The following is a 24906-nucleotide window of genomic DNA, read 5'->3' as shown; positions in this document are numbered from 1 at the left end:
CCCCCTCCCCTCCCCTCCCCTCCCCTCCCCTCCCCTCCCCTTACCTTTTTTGCCTATTTATTTTTGAGAGAGAGAGAGAGCATGAGCACAAGCAGGAGAGGGGGAAAGAGAGAGAGGGAAAAACGGAATCTGAAGCAGGCTCCAGGCTCTGAATATCAGCGTAGAGCCTGACTCAGGGCTCGAATCCATGAACTGTGACATCATGACCTGGACAGAAGTCAGATGCTCTTTTCTTTTCTTTTCTTTTCTTTTCTTTTCTTTTCTTTTCTTTTCTTTTCTCTTTTCTTTTCCTTTTCCTCTTCTTTTCTCTTTTCCTTTCCTTTCTTTTCTTTTCCTTTTCTCTTCTCTCCTTTTCTCTTCTCTCCTCTCCTCTCCTTTTCTTCTGTCCTCTCCCTTCCCCTGCCCTCCTCCTCCCCACCCTTCCCCTTCCTCTCCACTCCCCTTTCTTTTCCCCTCCCCCAAGGACAGCCCTTCCTCTTCGGGAGGCCAACAGTGGCCCCTGTGCTCAGGAACACATCAAGCCAGGCAGAGACTGACTTCATGGGAAGAGCAGAGCAGAAGAGGCCTGGCCTGGAAGGACAGGAAGAACAGGGCCTCCCTTAGGATCTTGTCGAGGAATGAACCCTTACAGGGCTCTGCAGCCCCTGAAATGTCAGGAATTCTGCCAGCCACCAAATGTTTCATGCCCTTTATCCGTAGATGTAAACAAAGAATACAACCTAAGCAGATCTCTGCCTACAAAATTCATAGTAGTATGAAATTCAAAGTAATATCTGTAAAATACTATAAATGCACTTAAGTCAGATTTGGAAGCATTGAGTCGCATTTGAAATAAGTGACATTTTAGATTTTCCTTCCCTGGGTCCCTTCCTCCTCTCCTCATGTGTTTAATCATTTAACACAACGTGCAGTGAGCGCCCCGTTAGTTTGCTAGAGCTGCATAACAAAGCACAGCGAGCAGAGGGACCTGAACAATGCAAATGCATATTCTCACCTTTCTGGAGGCCGGAAGTCTGAGACCCAGGTGGCAGAGGGCAGATTCCTTCTAAGACCTGGAGATGGTGTCTGTTCCAGGCCCCTCCCCCAGCATCTGGTGCTTTGCCAGGGCAATCCATGGTGTTCCTCAGCTTGCAGAAGCATCAGCCTGACCCCGACCTTCATCCTCAGCTGGTGTTCTCCCTGTGCGTGCGTCTGTCCAAACTCCCCCTTGTTATAAGGGCACCGGTCACATGGGTTTAGGGCCGGCCATCGTGTCCTCATTGACTTTGATGACCTCTGTAAAGACCTGATTTCCAAACAAAGGCACATTCTGAGGTACCAGGGGTCAGGACTTCAACATATCTTTTTGGGGGAGGTCACAATTCAACCCAGAAGGTTCCCCAAGGGCCAGGACTCCTGTCTTCTTCTTCTCTCTGCCCTTGTGCCAGCGCCTCACCCAAAGGAAAGAAAGCCTTGGGAGACAGCATATTTCCTTTTGATAAATCTATATGTGCCAGTGATGAGAGGCAGGACAGTGCAGGGGGTCAGAACAAGAGTCTGGAACCAGTCTGCCTGGACCTGAATGTTGTTTCTGCCACCACGTGACCTTGGGCAGGCTGCTCAACCTCTCTGAGCCTCTGTGTACCCATGGAGATGTTATGAGGATTAAATTACGACTATATGCAAAGCATCTAGAATGGTGCCTGGTGCATAGTAAGTGCTGTACAACGTTCACTACATAGTAACCAGGACAGCATGGTGTTGGTGTAAGGGCAGCCATACAGATCAATGGAACAGAATAGAATCCAAAAATATAAAAGATGCCAAAGTAATTCAATGGGGAAAGTCAGTCTTAACCACAAACAGGACCATAAAAACTAGACATTCACATGGAAAACACAAAAGACAACCCTTCTCTCATACCACACACAAAATTAACTCAAAGTGGACCATGGACTGAAACATAGAGGCTAAAATTATAAAACCTTAGAAGTTTTTAAAACCTTAGAAAAATTATAAAACCTTAGAAGGAACATAGGAGGAAGTCTTTGCAGCCTTGGGGTAGGCAGAGGTTTCTTAGATGGGATGCAAAAAACATGAACCATTTTTTAAAATTACTAATTGGATTTCATCAAAATGAAAAGCTGTGACTATTTCAAAGACTCTGTTAAGGAAATGGGAAGGCAGGCCAGAGTGAGGAATGTTCACAAAGCACACATCTCACAGGGGGCTTGAATCCAGAAGATATAAAGGATTCTTAGAATTGAACAAAAGCAAGACCATCAGCCACTTGGAAATGAACTTGGAAAAGACTTGGGCAGACACTGTACAAAAGAAAAAATCAGAAGTATCAATAAATAGATGAAAAGTTGCTGAACACCACAAGCCATCTGGGAAATTAAAACTAAACCCACAATGAGACAGCACTGTTCACCATAAGGATGACTAATATCAAAATGGCTGATGATACCAAGCGTTGATGAAGATGTGGAGCCACTGGAACTCTCATACGTGGCTGGTGGGAATTTCTAATAGTACAACCCTTTGGAAAACTGTTTGGCAGTTTCTCATAAAAATTGTACCCATACTACCAGACATTCTTCTCGTAAGTATTTACCCAAGATCAAGCACATTTCTACACAGAGATTTGAACCCCCATGTTTACAACAGCTTTAGTCATAAGACGCCAAACTGAAACAGCCCAAATGTCCATCAAATGCTGAATGGAGAAACAGACTGTGGTATATCCATTCAATGGAATAATTCTCAGCACTGAAAGGGAATAATATATACAACAGGGATGAATCTCAAAAGAGCAGTGATCACCAATGTGGAATTCTAACCTAATCTAGTCTACTCTGATCTAGAGTCATGGAAGGCACATCAGTGGTTGCTTGCAGCTAGAGAAAGGGGCACAAGGGTGCTTTAGAGTGATAGAAATGTTCTGTATCTTGATGTGGTCACGGCTTTATAGGTGTATACATTTGTGAAAACATACCAAACTGCACAATTAAAGTTGGTACGTTTTATTGAATCTAAGACCTTAATCTAAGTCAATACAGACGATTTTTTTAATGTTTGTTTATTTTTGAGAGAGCACAAGTGGGGGAGGGGCAGAGATGGGGGGCAGTGTGGGGGGGTGGGTGGGAGCGGGGGGCAGAGGATCCAAAGCAGGCTCTGCACTGGCAGCAGCGAGCCCAATGTGAGGCTTGAACTCACAAACTGCAAGATCATGACCTGAGCTGATGTCAGATATTCAACTGACTGAGCCACCCAGGAGCCCCTATAGTTGATTTTTAAATACTAACAACAGGGGCGCCTGGGTGGCTCAGTCAGTTAAGCATCCGACTTCGGCTCAGGTCATGATCTCACGGTTTGTGAGTTTGAGCGCCACATTGGGCTCTGTGCTGACAGCTCAGAGTCTGCTTTGGATCCTACATCTCCTTCTATCTCTGTCCCTCCCCCACTTGTGCTCTGCCTCTCAAAAATAAATAAATTTTTTTTTAAATGCAGTTTAAATACAACAACCACCACAAAAACATTCTCATTGTCATTCCACCAGCATCCTAGCACTGTGGGTGGGCAGTCAGCGCTGAGTATATGGCTGCTGAACGGCTGAATGACTCCGTGGGTCAGGAGTCCCCAGAAGGGATTTCTTGGAGGATGACAGTCCATCCCCAGCTGACATCAGTAACCTTCAGAGGCCACTGTTCATCTTGAGTTAATGTTTTCACTAATGATTTTAATGCTGAGTGGAAATACCGTGTTTACCCTAATCCCTTTCAACAGGCTGCACATTAAAACGATTTAAAAGAGGCAGAGATTTTGAAGGAAGGAGCCCTGCAGGCTGATTGGTTTTCCCACTAGGACGGACAGAGTTGTTTTCATGTCTTTTGCTTTCACGGCTGTTTCCTTGGTGTCTTCCTAGACATCTTGAGAGACTGTTTCCGAATCACCGAATCACTGTTTCCAGCTCTACCTTCGCTTCAGTTACTGGTTCATCAGGAGACTTTAGGGAAGCGAGACAACCAGATGCCCCACCCCGACCCCAGAGCACTTGATTGTTGGCATCATGATGTAAGACAGTGGTTCTCCACTGGTTTGTATTGGGGGCACGTTTGCTGACATTGAAATTGTTGGCGGTGCCTTAGGAGAAACTAAAACAAACCAAAAAAAGAAAAAGAAAAAATAAACGCTAACGTCAATGCCAAGCACACATTAATCACAGCGTAACAATGCAACACGTGTTAATCTCAGGGCAGCAACTTCAGTGCCCTGTGTCTTGCAGTGACTGGTTCTCATCATGGTAATTTCTGTCGTCGTTTCAGTGCTCTGTCACTGGGCACTTAACCCAAAGAGATAACGTTGTCACACATTCTACCTACGGGCTGCCTTCGTCTTCGGTGCCAGCTGAATTGTGGGCTCTGTCGTGTTAACTCTAAGAATGGCGATGCCATCCTGAGATTGTTAATAGAAACATTCTACACGGAGAAGATTTACACATGTGGGTATTGGAAATCACTGGTGATGGGGAAGTGTAACAATTTGTGACTCAGGGCAGAGGGGTTTGTGTCTCCAATGCTTTAGCTAAGTCTGTTTCTTAGACTTTTTTTTTTTTTTTTTAAGTAGAAAAAGCTTATTGTAGGGGCACCTGGGTGGCTCAGTCCGTTAAGTGTCCGACTTCGGCTCAGGTCATGATCTCACGGTTTGTGGGTTTGAGCCCCGTGTCAAGCTCTGTGCTGACAGCTCAGACCCTGGAGCCTGTTTCATATTCTGTGTCTCCTTCTCTCTCTGCCCCTCCCCTGCTCACACTCTGCCTCTGTCTCTCGCAAAAGTAAATAAACATTAAAAATTTTTTTTTAAAAAGGAAAGCTTATTGTAGAAACTTGGAAAAGACTGAAAACTAACAAGAGAAAATAATAATCACCTATTCCCCCCAACCAGAGTTAGCCATTGTAAGCTGTTTTTGCATATTTTTCCAGGGTATATTCATTCAACAGAATCGCGATTTACAAAACTGCGTACATGAGTATATGCAAGGTATAGCTCTGTGCCCTGCTCTTTCCCCTCAGAAGTGTAACCTCGTGATTTTTCTGTTCTTTAAAATTCTTCTAAAATACGTGAATTCTGTAATTATCATCAGGATATTCCGGTATTTATTGAGTCGATTCACTTCTTGGTAGACTTCTAGATGGTTTCTATTTCCTCATTCGTATAAATTACACTACAATTGAAGGTCTTTGTCCGTGAGTCTCCCACCAAATGTCTATCTCCTTGGGATAAATACCCAGAAGGTGAATGACTGAATCCAAGGGTATGGATATTTTTCAGCCATCCCTGCAGTGTGAGGGAGCATGTATTACACTTCCTTACCTCTGAGTAGCTCTGTATGACTTTTGACACATCCCAGAATCTCTGATCGCGGGTGTCTCTAACGTTCCCCATCCCCCAGCCCACCTGCCACCCAGGGGCCCGGTTTCCCTGCACCTGTTCCTCCCGCCCTGGCAGCCCGTATCAGGACCTCCCCTTTGGTGGGACCCAACTCATGAGGGTTTGGGGAGGAGAGATGACTTAGATGCTGGCCCTTCTTTCTCTCTAGAACTTTCTCAGCAAGCACTGATCTTTGCTTTCTCCAGGGGTCTCACTGGGCCTAACTTGCTACTGAGTGATCTTAGTGTCCTCATCGTCCTTTTCTGCAATATGTGAACTGTTGTACCTGCCTTACAAAGATAAACCTTCACTCAATCAGCAGACACTGGCTCAGTACCTGCCAGGTGTGCGCTCCTAGGTTCTGGGAAATAACAAAGCTCCCGTTCTTCAAGTGAGGAAGGGGTCAGGGAACAGGTGCTATACATCCAGGTGCCACAGGAAGCTATTACAAAGTGGGGGCTTGGTCTGTTTCTAGTTTGGAAAATTGTAATGTCTCAGGAACCAGAAAAGACTTTGTAGATGATCCCAGCTGTGCCTCCTACCAGCCACGTGACCTTGGGCAAGTTCCCAAAACCTCTGTGTCTCAGTTTCTTTACCTGTAAAATCTGACGAATAATCGGTCCTACTTCATAAAGTTGCTGTGAGAATTAAATAAGTTGATGCCTGATAAGCGCTTAATGCAGCATCTGGCACATCACAGGCACTCAGGCAGAGGTCATCATCCATGCTAACCCATCGGCATCAGAAAAAAGGAGCGAGGAAGACACAGAAGGGTGACTGGCTGTCTCAAGGCCACATGGCCAGTTAGAGGCAGGAGCTGGGACCAGACCCGGTCCCCCCCTTGACTGCAAGGATGTATTATCTGCCATTTGCTGGAAGCCTCTGTGGTTCCCGCGCCTACTTCAGACACTGTGAGTTCTTGGCCTCTGATTGCGTAGCTATGCTGCAAAGACAGTATTACCACTTCCGTTTGTCAGGTGGGGAAACCGAGGCTTCCAGAAACTGAGCCCCCTGTCCTGGGTGCAGAGCCAGGACTTGAAGCCAGGTCTGCCCATTTCAGGTCCATGCACATCTGGATGCCACCTGTGCTCTGCTCTGATGGGTCAGGTGTCAAGGAGGCCAAGTTGAGGCGCTTGGGTCAGCCTTGCCTTCCTAGGCCGCAGAGGGAGAGGCTTCTGGAAAGGAAGTTGTAGATGTTTTTGAGACATGTGGCCGTCAGCCAAGGACGTTTCCTCCCAGGCCACTGACTTTCTGTGCCAGAGCCCCCTCCCCAGTCCCCTCAGTGTTCATACCAAGCACCCAGCCGGCCTGGGGCTATGCCTGCCCACCTTTGGTGTGTGCTTGGGCGAGTGGCCAACAGCCCTTGCCGGCTCCAGGAGAGCTCACCCAGAAGCCTTTTTATCACCCGCCCTCCTCAGAGTAGGGTGTGAGGAAAGAGGAAAAAAGAGTTTTGGGGTTTCCCGCAGAAACACTCCTTCAGGCTTTGAGGCAGGATTGGGACTGTTCAGTCTGATGCTCTGGCTTTTGAACTGTCATCTGAAGCTGGCGGACAGGAGCACCTGTTCCGGTTTCATGGCCCCCGGTGGTGGCACTCCTTTCCCTTATCCAAACCAGATGGCTCACTTGACCCACTGGTCCCTCTGCCTGACGAGCTACCGCCACTGTTGCCTTCTCCAGGAAGCCTTGCCTGATTGCCCAGTGGAGAAAAGTTGTGCATTTTTATTCAGACGCCCTTAATTCAATACTCCCCTCCCCCAGCCCTCTCTGTTTCTCTCTCTATCTCTTTCTTACTGGCTGTGTGATGGCCACTGAGTTACTTCACCTCTCTGACCTTCAGTGTGCTCTTTCTGTGCAATGAGACGGGGGAAGAAAGAGGAGGGAAGGCACTTGACAAATTGGAAGACTTGTTACGTGTTTTGAATGCAGCCGCTTATTTAAGCACCCACCTCTTCCAGGCAGCCTTGTTTTAGCGTATTTTGGACCTCCTTGCACAGATAAAGGCCCTGGGGCTCTGGGAAGGGGAGTCATATGCCAAAGCTTACACATCTGGAAAGCCAGCGACCCAGAATATAAGCCCAAGTCTGCCTGTTTCTGAAACTTGGCTACATGACTGTTTTTCAGGGTCGTTAGCAATTAGAGGAGCTCAATGAAGAGCCCTGCCTTTACCCAGTGGAGAGGTAGACACAGGGGCCAGCTGGATAGACGTCAATGACAGTCCTAGCTGTGGGAAGCTGGGCCCGAGGACACGGCTTCAGCAGCCACAGTCACGTGGGCTTCCTGGTACCACACCCCAGAATGAAACTGACCCATCCGGGTACCGGCAGAGTGGAAAGCGTCAGAACCTTCTCTGTCCGCTCTTACCCCTGGGCCCCTGCCTTGGGAGTCTGCCCCTCTAAAAACTATACACAGGGGCATAAGGAGTGGAGAGCCCTTGCTTTCGGCCCACAAGCTGGCTCCAAAGAGTGGGCAAAGGGCTACGGCAACCGTATCCGCTCATTTCCTCTTGCAGACCAGCTAACAGATGAGCCCATCCTTCCCTAACAAGAAAGATTCGGAGGAAAGGGGAACGTGTGGGCACACAGTAGGTGCTCAAGAATGGTGACTTTGTTCTCCCTCCCTTTCTCATAAAGACCTTGGCCTTTCTGGCTGTGGCCTCGGAGAATGTGACGGAGCTGTCTGAAGGTCAAAGCCTTCTTTCACCCTGGCCCCAGTGCCGGTTCCTGGCACCACGTTCCCCTCCTCCTGCTGCTAGGAGTGAAGTATAACCACCTCTCTCTGATCCTGACTTAGGGCTTGGTCATTGAGCGCCTGGGACGGAGACCCCTCCTCATGGGCGGCTTTGGGCTGATGGCCCTCTTCTTTGGAATCCTCACCGTTACATTGACGCTGCAGGTGAGAGCATGCAGCCGTCGTACCCCGAGGGACACCGGCACGGAGCTGGCTTCCGGCTTCGGTACTCCGGGGCCTTGGCGTGGGAAGTTTGCGAGGCCGGCAGGCACCTCTTGCAGAACGGCCTTCCCGAGGGGCATCTCAGCTCAGAAGCAGCTGGTGCCCTCGCGGAGGAAGGTTGGTGAGGGGCCCTGGACTCAGAGACAGAGACTGGATGGACAGTCCTGTCGCTGCCTCTAATGAGCCGTGTGATCTCGGCCAAGATATGTCCCCTCTCTGAGCCTCAGTTAACCCATCTGTGGAACAGAGGAGACCAGAGGATCCCTCAGATGCCTCTTCTGGCTCCCATGTTTCCACACAGCACAGCAGGAGGTGTCATATAAGACACTTCCACAAGTGCCCGTGGGCTCCAGCAGGAGCTCCGCCCCTCAGGGCCCCATCTCTAAAATGGGAGAGCTTTCCGTATACTCAGGGGTGTTAGGAGGACTAAACGAGAAAACACACTTAGAGTACTCAGCAGGGCCCCCAACCATGACGGGGGCTCGGAGAAGGTACCTAATCCTGGTGAGAGTGGTTTTTTCCCCCTTTTATGGAGACAGGAAACTGAGGCATAAATATTAATGAATAAGCTGCCCAAGGTTCCACAGCTAGTAAATAGCAGAGCTGGGACGAGATTCCAGGATCATGGGGTTTCCTTCTGCCCCTGCCCTGCTCAGGACAGCACGCAGTGACCGAGCACTGCCTGTCTTAGCGCCAAGGGAAGCGTGAGGCCAGGTCACGGTGGTCAGCCAATCTGGGCACTTTTCAAAAATGAATCCCTAGATGGAAAGTTGCGTGTGTTGATCATTTGCCAAATGTCTTAATGTCCCAAAAACCTCTAGAAAAAGGCAAGGTGAGCATGGCAGTGCCTGACAGACAGAAAGGACGTGCTGCTGGGCGCGCTGACCAGGAGGGAGGTGGTCACGTCTCCCTTGGGGGTGATGTGCTGGCAGTGACCTCTGCTTCCCAGCTGCCAGAGCAGGGGTGTCCTGCACAGGGTGCCTTTGCAGGCCCCTCAGACTGACCAAGCTGGCTCCTTCACCGGTTGGGCCATGTTCTGGGACATTGTGTCAGATGTCTGGAAGGGCTGCTGAAGCACGTGGGCCCTCTAGGCCTCATGCCACAAGGTTTCAGAGCTCTTCCTGGCTTGGCTGCCCTCATCTGCCCATGTTCCCCTTTCCCTGCTCTGCCAGCCCTGTTCCCAGCAGCCCCCAGAGAGACTGCCCTTTCCTCTTCCTGGGACCTCCTCTGCTCACCTGGCTTCTCTCACTTTCCAAACCCACGAAGACCTGGATACCCCTTGGATACCTCTTCCTCGAGGAAGCCTTCCCTTACCCAGTGTCTCAGTGAGGCAACCTTCTCTGTGCTCCCAGAGACCCCAGGGGCAACCCTGCACTATCACTTATCACACAGGATTGGCTTTCCCTGTTGACTCATCTCTCTTTTCCAATAGGCAGTTGTGGGGGTAAGCGCCATGCCTATGTCATTTCTGTATTCCTACCTCACAGCCCAGGGCATGCCACTCAGGAGGAACTAAGAACAGTCTGCCAAATAAACGAATAGATATATGTATGTATGGGTGGATGGATGGATGGATGGGTGGATGGATGAATGATGGGTGGATGGGTGGATAGGTGATGGATGGATGGATGATGAATAGTGATCGGTGGATGGGTGGATGGATGATGGATGGATGGATGGATGGATGGATGAATGATGGGTGGATGGGTGGATAGGTGATGGATGGATGGATGGTGAATAGTGATCGGTGGATAGGTGGATGGATGATGGATGGATGGGTGGATGGATGACGGATGGATGGATGGATGGATGGATGTGTGGATGGGTGGATGGATGGATATGTGGGTAGGTGGTTGGATGGATGGATGGATGGATGGATGGATGGATGGATTATGGATGGGTGGATGAATATATGGATGGATAGATGGATGAATGGGTGGATGGATAGATGATAAATGGAAGAAGGTGTGGATGGATGGTAGTTGGATGAATGGGTGGTTGGATAGATGATAGATGGATGGAAAGATGATAGATGGATGGATGTATGGGTGGATGATGGATGGATGAATGGGTGGATGGATGAATGGATGGTAACTTAGTGCAGTAGTGAGCCATGCAGTGTGCAAGACCTCACAATGCTCTTCTCAATTCTAGATCCTCCTTCAGCAAGAGCTGATAGACTTGGACATGGAAGGGCTGCTCTCTCTTCTCTTTACCCCCACCCTCCACTCTGAAAGTTTGTTGCTTACCCCTGTGCTGTACTCTTCTGTGCCTCTGTGGCATTGCTAACATACAACCATCTCCTGAAACTTTTTATCCTTTCCTTTTCCTCTTGTGTGACCCGGGCTCAGCCTTCAGAGGTGAACACACTCTCCTCCCATCCCTGAATCTCTCTAGATTGGACTCGGGTGCCCAGACCCTTCCTTCCTCCCATGCTCCCCATGTCCCAGCACTGGTGACACCATGTTCTGCTTATCAACCATCCAGTCTCCTAGCACAGGGGCAATTTCCTATATATCTTTCCACACCCAGCGCCAAGCCACCCCAACCCTGCCGGACAGGTGACAGCCCATCTAAACATACTGAATGACACCAGTTAACTTATCTCATACCTGTCAGGGCTCAGAGATGTAAAGTGACCCGCCCAAGGTCACACAGATAGATCAAGGAGGAGCCGGGCTGGGAACCCAGGTCCTGTTTGCACCCCTGCCCACACCCCTGCTCTCTCGCAGGACCACGCCCCCTGGATCCCATACCTGAGTATCGTGTGCATTCTGGCCATCATAGCCTCCTTCTGCAGCGGGCCAGGTAAGAAGCGCCTCCTTCCTCACCGCCACCACCAAGCTGGGGTGTTCTCGTTGTACAGATGGGAGCGAGGGGCAAGGCCCACCTGGGAGCGGAGGGGAAGAGAGACTTCCCTACCCATTTGAATGCAATGATGACCTTCCTTTCCATCCCACAGATGGTAGCTAGCCGGTAACAGGCTCGCCCAGAGTGGGGTGACTGATAACGTAGAGCAGCGTCACAGCTACAATAACAAGAGCTCCGAGCCAGATGCGCTAGCCTGGGCTGAACGGGAGATACTCAAGTTACGGTCTGTGCCCACAGAGAAGTGACCACTTAGCGTGGAAGATATAACAATAATAATAGTGATAATAGTAATGTCCAAGATTTGCTGATCACTGGGGATGTGCCAGACGTGGCCAACCACTTGATGCGTGCTGACTCGTCTGGGCTCGTGGCAGCTCTAGAGGAGGCAGGGATGGGAACGACTTGCATGCAGAGTTTTGTTGGACTCGCCCGACTCCCAGGACCCCAGCCACCACCTTATACTGGAGCTGCCTGAGGGTGGAGTCTGGAGCGTTCTGAGCCTCCGTGTGCCCAGGACACACTTCCAGCCTCCACTCTGCCATTTCCCTACGGGAAAAGTCCTCTTCTCTCCTTGGGCCTCAGTGTCCCCATCTATAAAATGGCCCTGCCTTTCCCTGGCTCTGTGTCTGTGTGCTCAGGGGCCCCCACCAGAGGCCACGCTGGGGCTGAGAAGGGCTTCAGGGCAGGTCTGACAGTTGTGCACATCCGTCTGGCGGGTGTGGCTGTGGTTCCTTGTTTTGGCTTCTATGTGGATGAAAACAACAGTGTGTTTCTATCAGAACAAATAGAACTGAATTTCTGTTTCTCCCTTTGTGTTGCTGCTTTTCACGGGCGTCAAGCTCCCTGTCCTGTTGCATTGGTGGACAGACAGCATCTGTCCCCTGTTCAGGACAGCAGTATATTATAGGGAGGTGGCAGAATGGGCTGTGGAATGGCTGGCAGAGGGCATTAGGCCTGCACGTGTGTGTGCACACACCCGGGCACACACACCCTCACCACGTTGTGGCGGTGATTGGAGGCACCTTCCAGGTGGGGCAGCAAATTGACTGGAGGGCCACAAGGAGCACACATTGCAGTTAAAGCAGATTCAATGGGTAAATGTGCTCAGTCCTATGGGGTCCCCCTTTGCTCCCTGTGTGGTCAGCATTCTCACGGGAACCCCTGCAGGGGGGCAGCCAGAGGCTCCCCGCTAGCCCTGGGAACACCGGGGCGCAGACCAGGACAGCCTCTGCTCCCACTGGGCTTATAGGCTGGAATGAAAATCAGACATCAGGCCTGGGGGAGCCTCTCTCAACCTCTTAATTGAAAATCAGCATTCACATGCATACACGCACACAGGTACACACATGTGCATACCCATGTTTCCATGCATGCACATATGTGTACATACATACACACGCAGGTGCATATGTGTACATGTTTGTGCACACACATGCAGAGCCATGTGAGCACATGTGTAATACATACACACAGGTACATACATGTACACGCATGCACACACATGCATACATGCACACGAGTACATACAGGTGCGTGTGCATGCATATGCGCACACACATTTACATATATGTGCACACACAACATGCACATCTACACGCATGCACCACGTGTACACATGCACACAAGTACGCACATGTGCACACTCACGTTTGCAGGTGTGCACACACAGGACAGGTGCAGCCACTGAGGGGAAGCTTTCGGTTTCATAGTGTGATTGTAGTGTTTTTGGGTTACCTTCTTCCATAACAGCTGTTTTCCCAGCAAGAACAATGAATGTAGATGTTTTATCTCACTGGACGTCTTCTCCACGTCTCCTTCACAGATAGGCTAACTGGGACGATCCACAAACCTGAAGTGCTTTCCTGACCCAAACTGCTAAGCTTCGTCTTGTGTTTTGTCCCAAGTCCTCACTCTTCCTACGGCAGTGTCGATTTCACTGGTTTTCTTCAAATCACAGAGCCTGCTGAGTTTCTGGCAGTTTCGACCGTAAGCTCTTCCCTCAGCACCTGGGAGTCTCCCTAAAGGGAGGTCCGTCTGCCCTTCCTGATTCCATATCACTGTGGGCTCCTACCCTCTGCTCCCCACGCCCCACCGTGTTCCCCAGCAGCCAGGCCTCACCCGCTAGCCACTAGTTTAGCTACGAGATTGGCCAGGCTTTAGAAACTTCTCTTGAACTCACATCAACAATGTACAGTTTAAGCCCCAGGGAAATTACCCAAGGGAGGCTGCCATTTGGGTCAGGAGATCATCTTCAGTGGACAGGAGGGAGCGGATCCCAAGAGGAACCGCACTGGGAAATTGTGGCTCAGAAATGCTGAGAGATAAAGGGCTGTGTGACTCCCCATCTGAGGCTGTCCCTCCAGGATTAAGGGAAATGGATCATCCTCCCAGGAAAGAAAGCAGGCGTTTGCCTGGGGCAGCTTCTGTGATGAGCAAATCAATTCAAGGAGGCTTGACAGGGAATTGAAATTAGGTGCAAGGCAAGACAGGAACAGGGAAGGCGGTTTCCTGCTACATATTTTATTTGTGCGCATAACCCCAAGGCAGTGGCCGAGACAGCTAATAAATGAGGCGCCATAAAAGAGCTTATCTTTGAGGAAAAGGAGATGTCCCCAAGCACTCAATTACAGTGTGAAAAGTCTTAGCTGCTGGGGCTCTGTGCCCGGCAGGAAGTTAAACTCTCTAAGGCCGGTTTCAGTGCTGGGGGTGGGGGGTGGGACAGACACACCACCATCTACCCGGAAACACTGAGCATGGTCACTGCGCTTGGAAGGTACAGTTTAGGAGCTGGGCGCTCCAGAAAGCTAGAGCTACCCTGATGGGGACGTACAAATGCCTGATGGGTGCGTGTGGGCAGGGAAAAAGGACTCCCCTATCTATCACATTGGTTGGATCTGGAAAGATGATGGCCCACCCTCTTGCATTAAGTGGTCCAGAACTTCGATGGGGTCAAATCAGATGACTCAGTTCCCCTCGGAAGTTAGGAAACTATGTGCAAAACAGAATGGCAAGGAAATTAATTTTCTAACCGTGCAGAATTCACTGGGTAGGAGAAATGAGCGTATCTACGTTAAAACAGACCTACAAATCAAGAGAGAGATCCTGACGCCAAATCAGTGTGTGGCCCTCGTTTTTGAACCTGGCTTCATGACAGTTAAATGAGAATGCCTCACGGACCCGGTTAAACACGTAGCCGTCATTGCTCGGGACACATCCACGTCCCTACAGTGTGTTCACACAGATGGTGGGCTCTAACTGGAGGGTCGCGAGTCCCAGTCCCAATTCTTAGCAGTCCCAGTGCCAGCCGGAGACCCAGCCTCCATGCCCGGTACCACGTAGGATTTGGGAGATGCCCTTCTGAAAACTACCCTGTAAACGCTTAACTATTGCATAAGCTTGAAATTAGGTCAAGGTCCAACAGGAAGGTACTGGGAGCTGGGAATTTAAAGGGAACTGGATGAATGGCCTGTTTGCAGAGGTGTGGGCATGGCGAAGGGACTCGGCAGGAAAGGTGCAGGTGCCTCAGCAGCAGAAGTAGGGGGAGGCTGCGGCCGACCCCCCAGCCTGAGCAAGCGCGGGATAGGCGAATTTTCATTAAAATCAATTTCTCCCTAAGAAGAGAATTAAATGCAAAGAAATAAGATTGTGTCGGGTAGAACTGAACTTTGAAGCTCCACAAACCATTGTGATACTTCAGATTTTTTGCTGCCACTCTCACCCCCGAGAACCGATTTTTACCCCAGCTGAGACCCCAGCTGAGAACGCATTTTTTTTTACCAATTTTTTTTTTTTTACCAACTGAGAACCAATTTTTACCCCAGCTGAGAACGCATGCTGCAGACAGAGACGGGGATTTGTGAAGTCTTCTTGAGCAGTGCATTCATCCCTGGGAGCACAAAGAGGAATAAGAAGTGTCCCGCCCAGGAGCTTGGAGGCCAGGATTAGAGGCAATTTCAGGGAAAGAAAAAGAAACTATCATGGGAGTGGGGGTGGGGTTGGATAGGAAGCTGAAGCCCAGAGAGGTTGAGTGTTTTCCCAAAAGTCACACAGCTGATGAGCCAAGATTGCAGTTCAGGTTGTGTGACTCCAGAGCCTGGGTTCTTAGGACCTTCGATAGAGGAAGCAAGAACTCCTGTCCCCTTTAAGGTCCTTCCAGCTGGAGTAAGAATCGAATTGACACGAGACAGATTAACAGGAGAAAATCAAATGTAATAGCATAAGTAAGAGAAATCCCCACAGATAGGGAAATTACAAAGACGGGCAAAATGAGACAACAAATACCCCCAAACCTAGGGGACCGCGCGTGACCGTTTACCGCTCCAAGTCTGTAGGTCACCGTGGTAGTTTTGCTGTGCGGGCCCTCACACGTCTGCGCTTGGCTGGCGGGTTGGCTGGACGCCAGCTAATCCAGCTACACAGACCGCTGGTCCGTCATTGAGAAGGGTGACCCGGCCACACGTCCGTCCCCATCCACCTGACTAGCCTGGCTTGTTCACGTGATGGATCAAAGCTACAAGGCCAGAAGTGTGCGAAACCTCGTGAGGCCCAGGCTTAGAACTCAGTGTCACTTTTGGATAAAACAGGTAACGAGGGCCAGCCCAGAACCAGGAGGTGGAGAGAGCGACTTTGCCTCTCACGGGAGAGGCTGCAAAGAACTGGGACCATTTGACAGTCTCTCCAGAAGTTGTAGCCATAGAATAGGCAAGAGGCGACAATTACGGACTCTCATTTTAGAGAGAAACATGTATATTTCATTCATTCACCCATCTCCCAAATAGTTTTTGAGTGCATACTTGGGAGCAGGCATCCTTCCAGGCCTGAAGATAGAATGCTCGTGTTCTCTCTCTCTCTCTCTCTCTCTCTCTCTCTCTCTCTCTCTCTCACACACACACACACACACACACACACACACACACACAGTGTGCCCCCGAGGGAGATTCTCACAAGTGAGAAAGGCCAGGGTCCCACCGGGAGGATATGGCACATGCAAGCCAGGATACGTTGAGGAGCATTTGATAACAAGACAGATGCAATGGTAAAGGGAGATTTGGGGGAAATGTCAAAGACCTGATTATTTAGATGATGTCAACATACGACACTAACTTCCTATGTCCACCCCTCCACCCACTGACCATGCAGGAAGCGAAACAATTTGCTGACAGTTAATTCATCAAAAGTCAACACATCCAAGATCACATTGCTAAAAGCCAAATCATACAGAAAAACAATTTGCTGAACGTACCTTATTTCTTTCACTGTCTGTTATGAATCTACAAAATTCTGTACAGAAAAGAATGATTTTAACGGCTTCTTTAGATTTCTGTGTTGTTCCTTATTTTGTCTGCCTAAGCGAATTTTGAAGAACTTTCCTTTTGTTTTCTTGGCTCTCTGCTGTTGCAGGTGAAAGTTACGGGGGAGCAGGAAGGCCCAGCCGAGTGACATAAAGTATATTCTCATCCAGGTCTTGCTCCCTCTCCAAATCCATTCGGTTTCAGAGATTCACGTAAAAAGTTACTGGGTTTGGATAGCAAGGAGACATCAACACATTTATCTTCCTTTATTCTGTGTTTGGGGAACAAGAGTGTAGATAGCAAAGGTTCAGATAGCCAGGGTTCCCGCCTGTCGTGCGGACTGGTTTTTCTCATTACTGTATTCTTATTCAGTAATGCATTTTACATCTTTGGCTTTGGGTGAATTGACCTTGAGCCAACCATGTGACCTTCATCAGTCACTTCTCTGAGCCCTAATTCCCGGCCAGGACAGGAGACAACACAGAGAGCCCACAGGGAGGATGTGGGGCTCAAGAGAGACCATCTGTGGATGCTTTGGAATCTCACAGCACCTTTGCCAAAATCTGCAGTGATTTGGGCAAGGCCATGTTCCTCTATGGGTCTCAGTTTCCCCACCAGGGAAAGGAGGGGCTGACCCAGATTAGGAGTTCTCCGGCTGGGTGGCTACCCGTCAGAAGCCCCCATCTGTGGTCAGACGTAACCCTGGCACACTGTCCAGGCCACTGGGCAGGCAACAGGGATGGCATTGTTTTTAATGTTTATTCATTTTTGAGAAAGGCAGGGAGAGGGAGAGAGGGGGAGAGCGTGAGTGGGGGAGGCGCAGAGAGAGGAGGGGGCAGAGGATCCCAAGCATGCTCTGCGCTGACCGCCCAATGCGGGGCTCAAACTCACGAACCGTGAGATCATGACCTGAGCCAAAGTCAGATGCTTAACTGACTGAGCCACCCACGGGGCCCCAGAAATGGCATTTTAACATGTTTTCTGGACGATTTCTAAGCAGCCAGTCCAGCCCAAACCACTCCTGTCTGTGGAAGCTTCCAGACTTAGTGAGCAGCTCCGTGGCTGCCCAAAGACCCACACCAGCGAGCTAGCCAAACAGAGCACTGGCCGTTGACGTCTCTGGCACAGACCCTCAGGGCAATAGTAAAAGTCACGGTGACAATGACGATCACAGTGGCAGCAAGGGCAGTTGTGTATCTAGTGGGCGTTTCAGGTTCGTGCTGAGCGTTTCACTCAGGCCAGCTCACCCAGCCCTCAGACCAGCCCCCCAGGGCAGACCGCCGCATTCCCAGTTTGCGCACGAGGGGGCTGACGCTCCAAGAGGCTCTGCTGTCGTAGCTCCCAGGTGGCACCTGCTCCTGAAGTCAGTGACAAGGCAACGTTTGTGCTCCTAATACTGCAGTAGGGCGAGTGGTGCACCCCCGAGCTTCATGTCTGCTCAGAACCTCAGAGTGTGACCTTATTTATTTATTAAGTTTATTTATTTATTTTAAGAGAGAGAGAGAGAGAGAGTGAGGGAGTGTGCAGGGGAGGGGCAAAGAGACAGGGAGAGAGAGAATCCCAAGCAGGCTCTGTACTATCAGCATGGAGTCCATTGTGGGGCTTGAACCCACGGACCGTGAGATCATCACCTGAGCCGAAACCATGAGTCAGACACGAAACCACCTGAGCCACCCAGGCCCCCAAAATGTGACCTTGTTTAAAAATAGGTCTTTGTAGGGGCGCCTGGGTGGCTCAGTCGGTTGAGCGGCCGACTTCGGCTCAGGTCATGATCTCGCAGTCCATGAGTTCGAGCCCCGCGTCGGGCTCTGTGCTGACAGCTCGGAGCCTGGAGCCTGTTTCAGATTCTGTGTCTCCCTCTCTCTGACCCTCCCCCATTCATGCTCTGTCTCTCTCTGTCTCAAAAATAAATAAAAGGTTAAAAAAAATTTAAAAAAAAATAGGTCTTTGTAGATGTGATTCATTAAGGATCTCAAGATGAAATCATCCTGGATTTACGGTGGGCCTGAAAGCCGATGATGGGTGTCCCTAGAAGATGGGAAGATTCCCACGGAGACACACAGAGGAGGAGGTGATGTGAAGACAGAGGCAGAGACTCGAGTGACGTGGCTCCAGCCACGGAATCCGGGGACAGCCAGCAACACCTGAAGCTCAGAGAGCCTCAGGACAGTTCCCTCCTTGGGGCCTTCAGAGAAAACTAACCCTCCCCGCACCCAGACTCAACTCTGGCCTCCAGAACCGGGAGAGAATCCATTTCTGGGATTCTAAGCCACCAAGTCTGCGGTGATCTGTTTCAGTAGCCTTAGGAAGCTAGCGCAGCACACAGTTGGCAGGAAAGTGTTTCCTTACCCCCAGGTGGCCGTAGGGGCAGGGCCAGGGGGCTTGGAAATCTGTCTTTCACCATCTAACACTTAATGCCAAGCAGATCGACGGGTGGCAGGCTACTTGCCAGGCTGAGGTACACGTTCCGCTTACCAGGAAGACCAAGGGGAACTTTTAACGTTGATATTTTCTTCCTGAAGTCGAGCACCTGTTCAGTGCTCGGTACTTTGCCTCGTGCACCCTGGTCCTCCCGGCACCCTGCAGAGGAGACCTCCTGTCCCCGATGAGGGCACCTGCACTCCAGAGAGCCTGCTTTGCCCACATCACCTGGCATGCAGGAGGCCCGTCAGGACTTGAACCCATGGCTCCCCAGCTCTGAGGTCTCATCTTTCCTCCTGTTCTCCCTCCCTCATTTTCCTGAACGCTCAGTTTCCCTGCTTATCTCCTTCCCACAGTCTCCGGCAGAGTTAATTAGCAAGCTTATCTCCTTAGGGTTTTCTGCCAGGCCTTCTCCAGAAGGGCTCGTCCCTCAGAAGCAGTCCACAAGCAGATGCAAATCCGGAGAAAGAATCTGGGCCCTCCAGAGTTTCAAGGCATAAGCCTGGGTTTTCAACAGAAAGGTGGAAATTTCCGGTTCTGCAGTTCCTGACGTGAGTGACAGGTGCCCAGCTTCTGGTTCTTTCTGTGGTGTCGGCCAGCAGCCGCCTCCCTCCTCGCTGACACTTGAGAGAACCCTGGGAACCTGGCAGGGGAAGCTGACCCTTAGCTGATCCTCACAGCCCCTGGGGTGAGAGCCTGATTCGCCGTCTGAGGGGACTGTCTCCTGTGGCTGCTGTGACACAGGACCACAAACTGGAGCCTTTCAGGAACAGAAATTTATTTTCTTTTCTCACAGTTCTAGGGGGCAGAAGTTGGAAATAAAAGCGTGGGCCGGGCCGGGCCGGGCTCCTCCAGAAGCCCTGGGGGAGAATCCGCTCCCTGCCCCTCTCCTGGCTTCCTGTGGCTGCTGGCTTTCCTCCGTGTGCAGCCACAGCCCGTGATCTCTGCCCCGTCTTCATAGCACCTTCTCCTCTGGTGTCCACCCCCTGCCGCTTACAGGGGCACATAGGATGCACTTGGGACCCACGCTGATGGAATCCAGGGTGAGGTCACTAACTGAATCATCTTGCGCCCTATGACATGACTGTCACACCCCCAGGCACTACGAGACGGAGTGAGTGGAGCACCCTGTCCCTCTCCTGTGGTTGGGGGGGGGTCACGACCCATCAACAGCCTTCCTCCTTCCTCTGCTCCTTCACCCACTTCTCTTTTTTAATTTTTTTAAGTTTATTTGTTTATTTTGAGAGAGAGAGAGAGCAGGGGAGGGGCAGAGGGAGCAGGAGCACAGAGCCCTATGTGGGGCTCGAACTCACGAACCGTGAGATTGCGATCCGAGCCGAACCCAAGACTCGGACGCTTAAGCGACTGAGCCACCCAGGCGCCCCTCTCCCTGACCCGTTTCTTGTCTTAAAGTGGGCGAGGGGCTCAAGAGCTGTGAGTTGACGCTGCCTTCCCTGTGCGTCCTGATGCAGAGACCCGGAAGCCGCCTTTGGTGTCTCCGCCTCCGTTGCTTCTCACTCCGAGTCCAAGTGAAGCTTCTGTTTTGAGACCCAGCTACCCCTACAACGTAGATGTGAGCTAGGTGGCAGCGTGGGTGCAGGGCGAGGAGCTGTTGCCCCCGCCCAGGAGGCTCAGAGGGCATAAAAGGGGCACGTTCAGTGCCTAGATTTTCGGGAATCGGTAGAACGCAGTTTGGGGGGACAGGTCATGGTGAGGCAGGGCTGTGCTTGATTCCTGTGGCCGCCGCCACAGACGACCGCTAATTTGGTGGCTGAGAACCACATCAATTTCCCCTCCTACGGTTCTGAGGTCAGAGTCTGAAATCACTTTCACTGGGCAGGGATGACTCCCTCTGCCTCTGGGGGGATTTGACTTCGTGCCTTTTCCCCCTGCGAGACCACCCACATCCCTTGTCTTGTGTCCCCTCCTCGTCCCTCAGAGCCACCAGCATGGCATCTTCTCTCTCATCTCTGACCCCCAGCCTCCTTTGTAAAAGGACCCTGTGATTACATTGGATGGGATAGTCCAGAATAGCCTCCCCATCTCAAGTTTCGTAACTTAATCATGCCTGCAAAGTCCCTCTTGGCATGCCAGCTAACCTGTTCACGGATTCTGGGGATTCACATGTGGACATTTTTGTGAGAGAGTTGGGGGCCGGGATGGGGCATTCGGGCAGTGGTAACATTTCCTACGGTTCAAGTGCGTGAGATTGCAGGATGTATGGAAAGTGGCAGGTGGCCCAGGTGGCCAGTGGGGTTATAGGGGAGCTGGCGTTTGAGAGGGGACTCAGAGGCACACAGGACCAGACCACAAGCCACCTGTGTACTCAGCCTGAATAGTGACTGGATTAGTCTGCTCAGCCGCCATGGCCAAGTACCGCGGACGGGGAGCTTTAAACAACAGAAATGTACTGCCTCGGGGTTCTGGAGTCTGGAAGTCCAAGATCAAAGTGTCAGTAGGGCAGTTTCTTCTGAGGCCTCTCTCCTTGCCTGGTAGACGACCGTCTTCTCCCTGTGTCCTCATGTGGTCATTGTGGGTGTGAGTGTGTGTGTGTGTGTGTGTGTGTGTGTCCTGATTGCCTTCTCTTACGAGGACACCAGTCATAATGGATGGGGTCCACCCAGGTGATCTCATTTTGCCTTAATCACCTCTTTAGACTCCCTGTCTCCAAATACAGTCACACCCTGAGGCCCTGGAGGTTCGAACTTCAACATATGAATTTTGCCCAGGGGTGGGGACCAGGAGGGGATGACACAATTCAGCCCACAACAGTGATTGAAAGTCAAAGTCTTAGAACAAGAAGTCACCACGGCTTAGGTGCTAACTCTACCTCTTACGAACAGTGTGGCCTTGGGCAGGCTGCCTAATCTCTGGCCTCATCTGAAAATTAAAGATAACAATAGTAATAAGTACCTACTATTACAACAGTAATAGCTGGCCTTACAAAGGTTAAATCCATCTATTCATTCAAATAGTTACTGATGGGACCATGCGCCAGGCATTCCTATAGGTGCTGGGGATATAATAAAAACAAGAGACAAAAACACTTGTCACCGTGGAGCCTTTGCTATAGTGGAGGGAGACATAAAACAGTGTGAAAAGTCCTCTATAACGTGTGCTGAAATGCGATAAGCGCTGTGGCAAAAATTAGAGCAGGGAAGGTGGGTGGGAAGCCCGTCTGGGGAGGTATTGAATTGGACCTGGGGTTGTCAGCGAAGGTCTTGGTGGCAAAGTGACAACTGGGCAAAGACGGGAAGGGTGCGTGGGAATGAGACATGCAGATAGCTGGAGAAAGAGCCCACCAAGCAGAGGGAACAACTAGTGCAAAGGCCCTGGGGCAGGAACACGTCTGATCTGTTGAAAGAACAGCAAGGAGGCCAGTGAGGGCAGGGAGTGAGTGAAGAAAGAACAATTGGAGACAAGATTGTATTGATGGAGGACCAGGAAACAGCGGACCGTGGACTGCTCCATAGGCCGTTTCAAGGGCTTTGGGCTTTCTCTTTGGGAGAGATGGCAGCCTTCTGGGGATTTGGGGCTGAGGAGTGACAGCTTCTGTCACTTAAATGCACATAAAAACATTTTATGTTTTTAATGTGTGTTTAATTTTGAGAGAGAGAGAGAGAGAGAGAGAGCGAGCACACATGTACGAGCAGGGAAGAGGCAACGAGAGAGAGAGAGGGAGACAGGGAGAGAGAATCCCAAGCAGGTTCTTCACAGTCAGTGCAGAGCCCAGTGTGGGGCTTGATTCCATGAACTGTGAAATCATGACCTGAACTGAAATCAAGAGCTGGACGCTCACCCACCGAGCCACCCAGGCGCCCCTCGAAGCTCCTTTTTAAAAGGATGTTCTTGGGTCGGCTTTAGCTCAAGCGGTTGCTTCGCATGTGGTTATTAAAAGGATGTCCTTGACTGCCGTGTTACAACAGCCTGTAGGAGGCCAAGGGTAAAAGCTGGGAAACCAGTCAGGAGGTTCGTACAACCATTCAGGCAAATGGCAGTGGCTGCTTGGACCAGGGTGGCGGTGGAGGAAGTGATGAGAAATGGTGGCTTCCCAACACAGCAGCCTTTGTAAGTTTTCATGGGCAGAATGCTCTGGCAGGCTGGACGTGCGATATGAAAGCAAGACCAGAGCCGAGAGACCCCAAGCATGAAGCTGCTGTTAACTGAGGTGGTGAAGCGAAGTAGATCGGGGGTCAGTCTTAGACATGGTAGTGTAGACGTGACCATTAGCCATCCCCGGACGGGTGAGCTGACATGTGTAAAGTACAGGCCGTCACAGGGTGGCTTGTCCAGAATCCGATGCCGAGGTGCAGTTTGGGATGAGGGACGTTGGTCAGGGGTCCTCACCCATTGAGAGGCACGGAGAGGGCAGAGGGAGAGGTTGGGCTGTGATACAAGCCCAAGGGCAGCTCAGCCAGCCCCATGGGGAGTCTGCAGCTGAAATGGCCCGTTAGATTGGGCCGTGCTGTGGCCCAGGCCTTTCTACCCCTCCACCAGCAGTCGTCGGAAGTGGGCCATTCTGGGAAGGGCGTGCGCGGGGGCCAGGCGGTTCTCTGCCGCTGAGGCTGACCCTAAAGGGACTGATGGCTGGAGGCATCTGCCAAAAGCAGTCCTTTCCCGCAGCCCCGCAGGATGGCACGACTCCGTGCCGGTCGTGCCCACGTTCCCTCGTCTGCAAGTCCAAAATTCAAAAATCTCAGAAGAAGCAATTATTTTTCAGCGGTTTGCACCAAAACCGGACCTGAGCAGATGTGAGCCTCCTTGCTGTCCTTCTTTCTGTCCCGTTTAGTGGGGCTCTAGATGGTTCTCTTCTTCCTCGGACTGTGGCAGCTGTGTCTCCTACATCTTCCCCGACCTTTCTGGCTGCCCCTCCTCTGTCCCCTCCCGCCCTCTTCTTCTTCCGATCCATGGATGCTGGCCCTCCCCAGTTCTGCCCTTGGCCCGTGCACTCCTCACTGCAAACGCTGTCCCACGATGGTCTTCTCCACTAGTTGTGTCCGTGTCCACTCTTCTCGGAGCTCCCGCTCTTCCGCTGCACTTCCCTCCCAAGCTCCGGACCCAGGTGTCTACTCCCTTAAGGCACAACGCCACAAGAGATCATACGGGTTCCTAAAAACACGCCCAGTCCAAAATCAGCATTTTCTCTCTACATCTGCTTTTCCTCCCGTATCCCCTTATTTCAGTGGATGGAGCCACCAACCACCTACTTGCCCTGTAGGTCATCCTGAACTCTCCGTCCTCCTCATTCCCCTATTGAGCACTTATTATGGGCCAGGCACAATGCTAAGTATATTACCCACGTTACCTCCCTTAACAAGAAACTCGAGTTACTTGAGACAGGAAGTGAGACATTTGGACGTGTGTCAAAAGTGCACGTGGACATAGAGTCCACGCACTGGGGCTGGAGTGGGGGTGGAGAGCAGACCTCTCTTTCTTCTCTCACGGTTTTAATGGCCAGACTCTCGTGGGGGCCGAAGGAGTTGGTATTAACCGTATTTAAATTTGCATTTTTCCCATTGAGATACACTTACATGATCATGATTCACTTCTCCGGGTGTCGAAAACAAGCTGCTAAAATGGGAAAGTGGCCCACTGTGTCCACACACTGTCCGTTGTCTCTCTGTTGATTTGAAGGAGGGTAAGGTTCCCTCTGATAAAAGTACTTGAAGGATTTCTGCTCAGCCCATATTTAGGACAGGATGGCCAGCATTCAGAGGGGATGTTAGGCGCCAAAACGTGGACTCTGAAGGAGCAAAAAGTGATGTTTCCCAGGGAGGCAACATGAAGTGTGGAAGGACCTTGGCTCAGAGCGCCCCCCTTGGTTTGAGTCCCCACACAACTGCCAGTGTGGCCTTGACCTCTTACCCTCTCTTGTGTCACTTCCTGCACACGTAAAATGGGTCACAGGTGCCCTGAGGATGAAATGGGTCAGCGTACACAAGGCAAGCGTGGATGTGGCCCACAT

The 24906-nt window shown here is 50.9% G+C and overlaps 1 protein-coding gene across 3 annotated transcripts in view; it reads left to right on the top strand.

Moving 5' to 3' along the window:
* SLC2A9 (solute carrier family 2 member 9) overlaps positions 1 to 24906 on the top strand; it is a 255542-nt gene that overhangs the window by 189270 nt on the left and 41366 nt on the right. For all 3 annotated transcript variants that reach the window (XM_049630307.1, XM_049630310.1, XM_049630309.1), the window contains 2 exons: positions 8200 to 8301; positions 11091 to 11166. In XM_049630307.1, the coding sequence (XP_049486264.1) occupies positions 8200 to 8301; positions 11091 to 11166 (178 nt within the window). The remainder of the gene's footprint in view (positions 1 to 8199; positions 8302 to 11090; positions 11167 to 24906) is intronic.

Source organism: Panthera uncia, chromosome B1 (genome assembly GCF_023721935.1).
Source record: "Panthera uncia isolate 11264 chromosome B1, Puncia_PCG_1.0, whole genome shotgun sequence".
Lineage (NCBI taxonomy): Eukaryota > Metazoa > Chordata > Mammalia > Carnivora > Felidae > Panthera > Panthera uncia.
Note: the sequence above shows the minus strand (reverse complement) of the source record. Positions and strands in the feature narration are given on the sequence as shown.